The sequence below is a fragment of the Monodelphis domestica genome, chromosome 4 (genome assembly GCF_027887165.1).
Source record: "Monodelphis domestica isolate mMonDom1 chromosome 4, mMonDom1.pri, whole genome shotgun sequence".
In the NCBI taxonomy this organism is placed as follows: Eukaryota; Metazoa; Chordata; class Mammalia; order Didelphimorphia; family Didelphidae; genus Monodelphis; species Monodelphis domestica.
In genome coordinates, this window is record NC_077230.1 from 12832134 (window position 1) to 12844370 (window position 12237).

General features: G+C 37.4%; 1 protein-coding gene across 10 annotated transcripts in view; it reads right to left on the minus strand.

Annotated features, from left to right (window-relative positions):
* Positions 1–12237, minus strand: part of ITSN1 (intersectin 1) — a 308496-nt gene that overhangs the window by 96127 nt on the left and 200132 nt on the right. For all 10 annotated transcript variants that reach the window (XM_056826047.1, XM_056826045.1, XM_056826042.1 and 7 more), the window contains 2 exons: positions 3671–3840; positions 113–158 (listed from right to left, as the gene is read on the minus strand). In XM_056826047.1, the coding sequence (XP_056682025.1) occupies positions 113–158; positions 3671–3840 (216 nt within the window). The remainder of the gene's footprint in view (positions 1–112; positions 159–3670; positions 3841–12237) is intronic.

A 12237-nucleotide genomic window follows, 5' to 3' on the forward strand; every position in this document is an offset into this window, starting at 1 on the left:
TAAGGAAGTTTGCTTTGTTTCTTGTTCTAAGCTTTTGGGACTAATTAATACGACTTGGGTTATCATTGACATTTAAAATATTTCAAAATGCATACCAGCACCTACAACTTACCAGGTTTCTTTCCTAAACTCCCTGCTTTCCCAGAAGCTCCAGGGACCTAAAACAGATGGAAAGATGAATTTTATATAAACTCTCATACAAGTAGCATCTTCAGCCCCATTTTTTTTTCACAGAGTGGAGAAGAGAGTGGGGAGAAACTAAACCAATGATTTCACTGGCGAAATAGTGAGAAAATTCCCTCTACCAACGTGAAAAACAAAACAAAAGCAAAACCCTCTAGAGCCATTCATTTTGGACATTTTTAAACACATTGTTTTGCAGAAGACATAACATGTTTTGTGATTCCTAGAGAGTATGGTGAGATTCAATTTATTAACTTTACATGGTGAGAGAAAAGAACTTGGCCCTAGAGACCTCGCTGTGGAAATATTATCTTTGAGAACAATATTACTTCTAAACTCTACATTGTAACTTATTGAATGTGAAATGGCAAAAAAAAAAAGATGAGGAAAGACAAAGGCTATTTCTTTAAAGTGGAAAAAAGATTCACGGTCCAACTTTGTTTCTATTATATGGATAGCTAGTTCTTACTAACACAGATTAGGTATTTTTTGCACTATTGTCACCCTTGAACTCAACTCAACATGAAAAAGACGTCCTTCAGTAACCCAATTAAGATAAAAAAGTGAGAAAGAAAAAGAAATGACACATGTATCTTTTGGCCAAGTGCTGAAACAACTTCTTGTACTTTCAGTGGTTTGTGTTTATTATGATGAATTACTGATATTGATTGCTTCAGCAAATATTCAGTAAGGGTCTTGGGTCTGGAATTTACTATGTCTTTGTTAACATTTTGATAACAATTTATATGCATGCCAATACCCTGGATTTGATAAATAGCAAAGTAGTTAGGCATTGAGGAACAAAATTCCAAGTAATCAAGAAAAAGAGAATAACTAGAATAAAATAATTTTAATCAAAGCAGAATCTATTTAGTAGCTTGTTGAGTGCCTCTGTTCTCATCACCTTCAATAAAAAAAAACAATGGACAAACACCGTAGAGGCAAAATTAAAAGGAGATTTCTGGAGGAAAGAGGACAAAGAACTTTAATTAGGAACATAAATGCCCCAAGTGACTAAGGTAGCAAATTATTCAGGGTAATAGGATGCAGATAAAATGCTTTAAGTAACCCATATAATCTTATGTCCAGATAGCACCTAAAGAATGTTTTGGAGAAGCTATAATAGACAACAGCACTACTCGTTACCTTTACTTCAACCTGGAGAAAGAGCAAGGTCTCAAGGCAAAACTCTGTCCCAATTCTGGCCTTGCAGGTATAATTTTGCTTTCAAGAATGCAAAAAATATTTGATTTTGCTACTAGACACCAATATCTTTAAGGATAGCATGTATAGGATTTTTACTCTTCTGCCTGAGGAAGAACTTAGTTCTCCCCAGCAGTATGTACTCTTTTTTATAAAATTATTTTCAGATCCAAATTCTCTCCTTCTAGTCCCTCCCCTACTCACTGAGAAAGCAAGAAATACAATACTCATTTTATGCCTGAAAATCATGAAAAACATGTCCATGTTAGCTATGTTGCCAAAAAAAAAAGGAAGAAAAAGAAAGAGGCCTGTAGGTGGTTCAGTGCCTTACTTCTCTTCTGCCTTGGAAATGATATGAAGTATCAAGTCTAAAATGCAAAAAAAGGTGGTTGTTTTTTCATAAAAACTTTAAAAAAGATTTCCAAAGTGAAAAAAATATGCTTCAATCTGCACTCAAGACTTCAGCAATTCTCTCTCAAAGTATATAGCAATTTTCATGAGTCCTTTGGAACTGAGGTAGAGTAATCTGGCCTATAGGAGGCATTTAATAAATGTTTATTGATTATCATTATAATAGTTCTGTTAAACAGTGCTTCATTATCAGACGGAAGCTAAACGGACACAATTGTGCACAAAGAGAACCATTTTTAAAAAGAAGTGCTACATAAGGAGACTGAGAATAGAAACAGCTTGTTTTTAAACCCATGGCAGGCTCAGGGAAGATTAAGATATTATTCTCCACCCGGGTCAAGTCACAGAAGACTGTAGCTTTCCAAGTCTGTCCAAAGGCTTCTTCCTGCCCATTGGTGGAGGAAGCACGAGGAGAGGGCACGGTCTAACAACTGTAATGGAATGTAGGATGGAACTGACAGCCAGTGAAAAAGAAAATCCTGCGTGTTCTCTTTCTGGTCACTGGTTTACTTTTACTAAGCAAATTTATACTTCCTGAAAAGCTGCTTTCCACTAAAAAACAATAACGTTAAAACCCTATAGCATTTAAGCCAAGTTAGGAGAGTATGAAAGAAGATACCTGGGCCTGAACAAATGTATATGGAAACATATACTTTATATCTCCCCATTGTGAACTGTGAGAGACTTTCCACAACCTAAAAGGCTTAAATAATTTTATTTTAATGATTTCTATTTTCTTTTCATTTTCTATTTCAATTTTTCTTTTTATTTGTTTAGTTTAAACAAGTATAAATGGTCTCTATCAGAGGCATCAAATATGCAGACTACGATACTCTCAAATATTGTGAAACAAGATTAAAATGTAACAGAGAGGGGGAAGCTAGGTGGCACAGTGAAGAGAGTGCCAGGTCTGGAGTCCAGAGGACCTGGATTCAAATCTGGTCTCAGATACTTCACGGCTGTGTGACCCTGGGCAAGTCATTTAAACCAACTTGCATAGCCCTTGTCCTTCTCTCTTAGACTTGTTAGAAGTTTTTAAAAAATGTAAATGAGAAACATTTAAAGTGAATTAAAAAAACAAAAGAATATAATGTTGATATGTGGTTTTTCCAAGACAATATGCACCTACAGGTGTAGTTCGGTGGTATAATGGCCCCAAGTTTCTATTTGATTTTGACACTAAAATACAAGCCAAAATAATGAGAGGCCAGCATTGTTAGCAGGTACCTTTCCTAGGACATTTAAAAAGTCACTAGGAAGATTCAAGTAGTCATAGGTAATGTTTTCTAACAGGTATGTTAATAAATAAATCTTGATTTATCTTCATATGTTCTATATTTCATGAAAAAAATGAATGATCAGCTTTATATTTATTTTTATTGTTCAGTCAGTTCAGTTCTGTCTGACTCTTCATGGTCCTATTTAGAGTTTTCTTGGCAAAGACATGGGAGGGGTTTGCTGTTTCCTTCTGAGCTCATTTTACAGATGAGAAACAGAGACTAATAGGATTAAGTGACTTGTCCAGGGTCACCCAGATAGTAAGTGTCTGAGGTCAGACTTAAACTCAGAAACATGAATATTCCTAATTACAATCTAGTACTCTATCCACTGGGCCATCTAGCTGCCTGCTTGGTGAGTATGGGCTGACCTAATTCAGACTGTGTACTTTGCTTCATTACTAAAACCTGTATAGGCCACTATCAAGCAATCAGCGATATGTCCAATAATAACCACAATCATATCACTATCTTCATTTTCTAGCTTTAACACTTAGCAACTTCCTAAAAAAGACTTCACATAACGGATTCCCCCTTCAAATCCTAAAAGTAACTACAAAAGAGGAAGGGAAAGTGTGTGGAGAACAAGTTCTTACCTCAGCGGAGTCTTTAAGCCTCACGTAGTTAGAAGGAAAGACTCCAGATTTGTCAGCCACAGTGCCTGTCCACCAATCACCATCCTTCTTTGTCACCAAAATCACATCTCCTTGCTGAAAGGTTAAGTCGCCTTGTTCAGAACTCTCATAAGTGTACATGGCAATATATTCTGGTGGGGAGAAATGATGACGCGTGCTTAACTTTTGAGAAATGGTATACATGTATAAATCTTAACAATTAGGGATTTGAAACGAATAAAAGTGTCTTCTGTAGTCAATAAAGCACATATCATACAATAAGACAAAATGGCATACAAATGGCAAAATGGTACACTAGACTTTAAATATACATGAGAAACAACACAGATATACTGCAAAAACAACAAGGTAATTTCCTTCTCTTTCTTTCCTTCATTCCTGTTGGGGAAGGTGACTGCTCGGTAAGAATGTCTTCAAAGTGTCCTAGGAGAAACAGGAGACTTTCTCCACCACTTAGCACCCATCACTCTCACAATTACTTTGGAAATACATCTTCAAGCTCAAAGTAACTCAGTATTGGAAACTCCTTCTTTTCCTTCCTTCTATCCTTTCTTCCTTCTACTCTTCCTTCCTTCTTCCTTTCCCTCCTTTCTGAAACTCCTTCCTTTCCTTCCTTCTACTCTTCCTTCCTTCTTTCTTTCCCTCCTTTCTGAAACTCCTTCCTTTCCTTCCTTCTATCCTTTCTTCCTTCTGTCCTTTCCTTTCTTCTACTCTTCCTTCCTTCCTTCTTTCTTTCCCTCCTTTCTGAAACTCCTTCCTTCTATTCTTTCCTTTCTTCTACTCTTCCTTCCTTCTTTCTTTCCCTCCTTTCTGAAACGCCTTCCTTCTATCCTTTCCTTTCTTCTACTCTTCCTTCCTTCTTTCTGTCCCTCCTTTCTGAAAATCCTTACTTTCTGTCACAGTAACAACTATAAGACAAAAGAGCAAGGACTAGACAAATAGGGCTAAGTGATCTGGCCAGGGTCACCCAGGTAGGAAGCTCCTAAGATCAGATTTGAACCCAGGTCCTCCCAACTCCAGACCTGGCACTCTATCCACTGTGCCACCTAGTTGTCCCTGATCAATGTAATTTTAATTGGTGGCTTCTAACATTTGTCATTTAGGCAATTATATAACTTAGAGTAAAAGAAATCACATCTAAAGCAACACCAGGATGTGGTAAAATTGTTTTTCACATGAACCACAGGTCTTTCTTACTGAGATTATACGTGGGCATAATGGAATTTGTTACTAAAGAATTCTTTCACTGTTTTGTTAGATAGAAACCAGTGTGACAGTTGTTTATTAGGTACTCTATATCTATCACCGTGGAATCAAATAAAAAGAAACCAATGAAAATCCCAAAGCTCACCCTGGTAGTTACTAGGGTACCTTTTTTTTTTTAAATTCTTACCTTTCATCTTAGAATCAATACTATGTATTGTTTCTACAGCAGAAGAAGGGTAAGGGCTAGACAATAGGGATTAAGTGACTTACCCAGGGTCACACAGCTAGGAAGTGTCTGAGGATAGATTTGAACCCAGCACTCCTATCTCCAGAACAGGCTCTCTGGCTACTGAGCCTCCTAGCTATTCCCTAGGGCACTTCTAAGAAAGAGAGGTGCTGGCCACACCAATGTGTTTCTTTTGCACCCACGATACATGAGCGGAAGACCCGGGAGAAGAGAGGTGATCTAGAATGAGTCTATGATGAAAACAACTCCCTCTCCCCATCCAATTTGGAAATTTTTCTGCAACCTCTAATCTAAAGAGCTTCCTAGAGCATTAAAAGGCTTGCCTAGGATCCCAAAGCCAATATTTGTCAGAGGCAGGGCAGAAGAGGTTGGCTTCCCCTAAACTCTGACCAAAGGGATATTTGACATTTTGGAACCAGCAACCAGTGTCAGTGAGGGTGACCACTCAGCAAGAAAGTCTTCCAAGTGTTCTAGGAGAAACACGAGACTCCCCCGCCACTTAGCACCCATCCCTCTCACAATTACTTGGACATACACTTTCAAGCACAAAGCAACTCAGGGCTGGAAACGTTCAGAGTGCTGCCTCTGTTTGCTTTCTTTCTTAACAGGATTGCTATTCTTTCTTTTTTCTTTTTAACTCTTACTTTTTGTCTCAATAACAACTCTTAAGACAGAAGGGCAAGGGCTAGGCAAAACAAATTAAGCTGGCACATGCCAGAGATCCCTATTCTTTTGAGCCTTCTAATTCTGACCTTTCATTTCATTGTAATTCATTCTTTTAAAAAATGTGCATGCTACCGAATAATTATCCATTACAGTAAGCTATGTTGGGGGGCTGGGAGGGGGGTGTGGAGACCTCACTGGCAGTCGTACTTCCTCAAGGAAGGAGAATTGAAAATTTTGACAGCAGAAACTTGAACTTTGATTGAACTTAAACCACGCTACATGAGAAAGGAGAGTAGAAGTATGTTAAGGCCTTCCTTCATCTGAAATATTCCAGGCATGTGCAAAAAGCATGTTATGAATTTTAAGGGGTTATCCTAATTACTTTTAGACCTATCATTTTGTAAAAATTTTTCCAAAAACAAAATAAAGCAAAAATAACTGTTGAGGAATATTGTAAGAGATAATAAAACAGAAAACCCACTCAATCCTGTATATGTATATGTATACATATATAAACCCTTACCTTCTGCCTTAAAATCAATATTTTTTATTGGTTCTAAGGTAGAAAAGTGGCAAGGGCTAGGCAATAGGGTTTAAGTGACTTGCCCAGGGTCACACAGCTAGGAAGTATCTGAAGTCAAATTTGAACCCAGGACCTCCTGTCTCTGGGTCTGGCTCTCAATCCACTGAGCCACACAGCTGCATCCCTGTTTATATTTTTAATACTTAAAGCGATAAAATTTCAAAGTGGCCTTTTTATTATATTGTAAACAAATGTGTTTCTCCTGTCTAAACTCATCTCTACCTCTTCCCCACCCCAAAATTCTATCTTCCAATAACCTGCATTATTTGAGATTCTTGAGCCTCACAGAACCTTAGAGATCATCTATTCTGATACCCCATCTATTCAAAATTTTCAACAATCAAAGCTGTTGACGAATCTAATCTTAGGGGACCCCCAGTCTTCAGAGGTGGCCTCTTCCAAACATATAGCTGGAAAGTCGCTTCTTACAATGATACGTGTAAAACCCAGAGGAATTGCACGTTGGCTCCAGAAGGGGGAAGGGACAAGGGAAGGGAAAGAACATGAATCACGTAAGCATGGAAAAATATTCTAAATTAATTAATTAAGTAAATTAAAAATAAAATAAAACAAAATGCAGATAAAAGTTTAAAAATAAGTTGTTCCTTAAATAAAGCCTAATTTTGTTTCTGAAATTGGAACTAGGCAAAATAAATCTGATCTATCTTCTATGTGACTGAATTTTTTTTAAAAGCTCTTACCTTCTGACCTACTATTTTAGAATCAATTCTAAGGCAGAAGAGCAGCAAGGGCTAGGTAATTGAAGTTAAGTGGCTTGCCCAGGGTCACATAGCTAGAAAGTGTCTGAGGTCAAATTTGAATCCAGGTCCTCTTGTCTCCAGACCTGGTTCTCTATCCACTCAGCCAATGCTCTTGGTGCCTTCATCCATTTTACTGATAAAGATGTTAAAAAGCACAGGACCAAGACAGAACCCTGAGGCATCCCACTTATGAGCTTTCTCGCAAAGTTTCCATGGAGTCATTAATGTCTACTCTTTCAACCAGTATGAAACTGGCCTCCAGCACTACTATCCAGCCACATCTCTTGATCTTATGGAAAATTCTACTATTTACATAAGGGAGATATCAGAGAATTCTGATGGACAAAAACCTAATGGCTAAACAAGGGAATACAGATGGAGCCGGCTGCTAAAACCGCACCACCGTCTGTCTTTCTCTGGCAGTATCTTTTAGTTTCTTTTTTGAGGTTGCCTATGCCCTTAAAAGTACCACCCAGGCTTGGGAGTGCCCAAATTTGGCCTTGATAGTATACAAAAATTAATCCTATGCTATTTTCTGCCCTGTTAGTCTTTTTATCATATCTTTTCCATTAAGCTCTTTGCCTTCACGAAGTCCTAAGTGTGAAAACTTAACACTAGCCCACATCCTTTTTTTTCTTGGTACCCTAAGATTGCCATAAAAGTTGAAAAGAGGAAATTTTCATATTAAATTTGAAAATAGCCCATTCCCTGAATTAGGTTGTAATTCAGCACCACTTTGACTGAGTTAAGAACAAAGGCAGGGCACTTATCAGTCAACAAACTACTTAAGATGGGTGGGGGGTGCAAATTCATTGTGGGAGGCACACCATAGAGGTCCCCAGTCTGCCAAGGCAGAGGGATCAGAAAAGTAGCTTAAAGGGGATTAGGGGAAAGGAAAGAACACTCTGGCTAGGAATTTAGGTGTGGATGGCTCCTGAGCTCAGTTGAGGATTGATTGGTAGGGGAACAGCTACATGGTGAGACATCTTTTAATTTATTTAATAAATAATAGAAATTAAGATACAATCTCCAGAGAATCTTAATCAGAACTTAAGTACGATAAATTCCTGGTTATTCTATAATATTATGGACTTGGGTATCCTAAGTGAAGAGCTCTGGAAACTAATAAAGTTATATGGAACTTTAATACAGGTAATTAGCTCATTTGTTCATTGTAGGACATACCATGCAAATAGAGACTTCGAGCCACATTTTTTAACTGATGCTGACACAATGACGACAAATAAAAAGCCTACATAAGATATACTCATTGGTACATGTGTAGAGAATAGGAGTCTTTGTAGCATATTTACTCCTTGGTGGAGAAAACATTACGTATACATAAACAGTAGTTACAACTTTGTTACACCATAGAGAATTGGCCAATGCGTAGTTATTAATATAGACAACCAGTTGATATCAACAACCGAAGCTCAACAGTGGATTCTTTGGACCTACATTCCCCTGCTTGGGTTACGATGTTATAAAATATCAAAGCTGGAAGTGAGGCTAGGGGCCATCTAGCCTACTCTATACCTAGCCAAGAATATCCTCTACATCACTGAGGCAAACAAATGGTCCTGCGGCATTGGCTTGAAATCTGCAGTGAAGGGTTTTCCCACTACGTTTAGACAGCTCTCATTATTCAGAATTTTTGTCTGTATCAGGCTGAAACATTCCTTTCCGTAGCTTCAACCCCATTGCTCTTGTTTTCCTTTCTGTGGCCAAGACCCACAAGGCTAAGGCATCTTCCACAGATTCCTCAAATACTTGAAGAGAGCAAGCGTATTCTATCTATCTTTTCTCTTCTCTAGGATAAATCTCCTCAGTTTCTTGTATGTCATGATCCCTGGTCCTCCCACCACTGTTTGCTTTCCTGGGAATAAACTTCATTTGCTTTCTATGCCTTCATCTAGGTCAATGGATGAGTCATGGATCTAATAGAAACTTCTCTGTTTGACAATTAAACCCTCTTCTCACATTCCAAAGTCCAGCTATTCTGGCCTCCTTACCCTTCTGTATCCATGATACTGTTTCCCATCTCTGGATCTTTGCACTGACTGTCTTCCAGGCAGGAATGTGCTCATTCTTCTCTTCTGCCTCGTGAAATCCTGAATTTTTTCCAATACTCAGTTCTTCAAAACTTTACAAATCGTTTTCTATATGAATCCTTTCCTATTGTATCCAGCTGTAAGCACACTCCCTCCCAAATCTACAGTATATTATATACATATATATATATATACATATATATATATATATGCTGTTTATACTCATAGGTATACATATCATCTCCTCCAGGAGAATATAAGCTCTTTGAGAAAAAGGACTTTCATTTTTGTCTGCATCCCCAGTGTTTAGCGTGGTGCCTGGCACATAACACATAACAAAATGCCTGTCTAAGGATTGATCAACAAAACTGGCAACCAAGGGCAAATACTCAGGGTACCCCATTAGTGACCTCCCATCAAGATGACATAAATTAATGGCTATCAGAAGACTAATCATTCCACCAATTATGAATCCATTGAAACTATACTTTGATCTAAACTGTATCCCTGACTTATTCACAAGGACAGTATAATAGACTGGTTGAAATGTAGATTCAGCAAATCGTTCACCTTTTTAAAGATCTCAAAACTTTAACGGGGTCTTGGAACTCTATTTAAAAAGGAATTGAGGTTAGTCAATCAGTCCCTGTTTGTGATGAAGCCATACTGGTTATATTAAAACATCAATTCTTCCCCCAAATATTCAGAAACCATCCTTTTACTATATTCTGGAGTTTTGTAAGCAAATTCCATCATCTAATCTTTAGTGAAGGCTGGAATATTTATTCTCTGGGGCTGGAACAGTTATCCCATTTTGTTATATTTTAAGAGTCCCACATTTGTCACATTTGTCAGGTCTTTTACACCCCTCCTCTCCCAAAGGTAGTTTGTATAGTCCTGGTGGCTTGAACTCATTGAGAAAGGTTTTCTTATTACCTAGTTTTCTCTTTTTTTCCAATTAAAAAAAATAATTGTACTTAAAATATTTCGTTTTCCCAATTACATGTCATTTCAACATGTTTTCCAAATTGTCTCCCTCCTTTTCTTAACTCGCCCATCTCAGAGATGGTAAGCAATTTGATATTATCAAACAAAGCATACTTCCATCTTGGTCACTGTTGTAAGAGAATACTCATATAAAACCCAAACCCCCAAATAAAACTGCAAACAAACAAATAGGAAGGACAGTATGCTTTGATCTGCATCTGACTCCAGCAGTCCTTTCTCTGGAAGTGGAGAGCATCCAGTCAGAAGTCCTTCAAAATTGTCCCAGATCCTTGTATTACTGAGAATAGATAGTCTTACAGTTGATCATCATACAATATTACTGTTACTGTGTACAACGTTCTCCTGGTACTGCTGATTTCCTTCTGCGTTGGTCCATGTAGATCTCTTCAGCTTATCATTTCTTATAGAATAATATTCAATCCTAGGTTCAAATCTGGCCTCAGCCACTTCCCAGCTGTGTGACCCTGGGCAAGTCACTTAACCCCCATTGCCTAGCCCTTACCACTCTTCTGCCTTGGAGCCAATACACAGTATTGACTCCAACATGGAAGGTAAGGGTTAAAAAAAAAGAATAATATTCTATCAAAATGTCCATCTAGCTTAGCTACCTCCAAAATTCTAGCTTTGAGATGTCCTAACATTCTTCTCATAATGCAAATTTACTCTGAAAGTTGCTGTCAGTTACCTACCCTTGTTCAGAACTTCCACAGTGTAAGTTGAAATATAAGTTGACAATGGATAGCCACAGAAGTCTCTTTAAGGTACTTTGCTTTGATCAATCATTTCTATGTGAGGTTTCAGAATTTCGTTCTTTAGAGAGTTCATTGTTGCTTTTAGAATAATTTTAGATTACTAAATATTTTGGATGAATTTAGAATTAGATTACAGAATTTTAGATACTGGATCACAGAATTTCAAAAGCTGGACTGGACCTCAAGAGGCCATCTAATTCACCCCCTACCTGAAAAACAATATCTTCTTAAAAATCCTGGGCACAGGGTCATCCAACCCTTACTTAAAGACCTTAAGTGAGACGGAATCTTGAAGCAACCCGTTCCACGCTTGAAGAGTGCTAACAGAAGTTTTTCTTTCTCCAAAAATCTTTACCCAAGGGCAGCTGGGCAGCTCAGTGGATTGAGAGCCAGGCCTAGAGATAGGAGGTCCTAGGTTCAAATCTGACCACAGATACTTCCCATCTGTGTGACCCTGGATAAGTCACTTAACCCCCATTGCCCAGCCCTTACCACTCTTCTGCCTTGGAACCAATACACAGTATTGGGACAGAAGGTGAAGGTTTTAAAAAATAAAAGATCTTTGCCCCTAGTTTTTTGTTTACTTCTAATTTTAACTGCATTGGTTTTGTTTATGCAAAAATTGTCCATTTTATTTTCTATAGTCTCTCCCCAAGATTTGAAAGATAATGTCTCCCATATCCTATAATTTGTGAATATAACCTTTTATGTCAAAGTCACGTTTCACTTTTGCCTAACTTGGTATACATAGTAAGATATTGGTTTATATTCAATTGCCTTCAAGTTGTCCCAGTAGTTTGGGTCAAATAGTAAATTGCTAACCTAGTGGCTGAGGTCGTTGAGATCACCATACACCATGTTACTGTTTTCATTTGCTTCTGTATGTTGTATTCTACTGGTTATTCTCTCTTCTTCTTAACTGGTACTAATTAGTTTGATGATTATTAGTTTGTAGCATTATTTGAGGCCTGATATGGTCAGGTCTCCTTCTTTCCTACTTTTTGTCTTTATTTCTTTTAGATTCTTGATCTTTTGTTTCTAAATAAATTTCATTTTCTGTCTTATAAAATGATCTTTGGTTAGTTTGATTAGTATGGCACAGAATTAGTAAATTAATTTAGCTAGTACTATAATTTTTATTATATTGGTTCAGCTGAATCAAGAGTAATAAATAATTTTCTAATTATTTATTACATTTTCCAATTATCATAATAAGATATTTTCCAGTTATTTTTGTAAAAACAATATTTTATA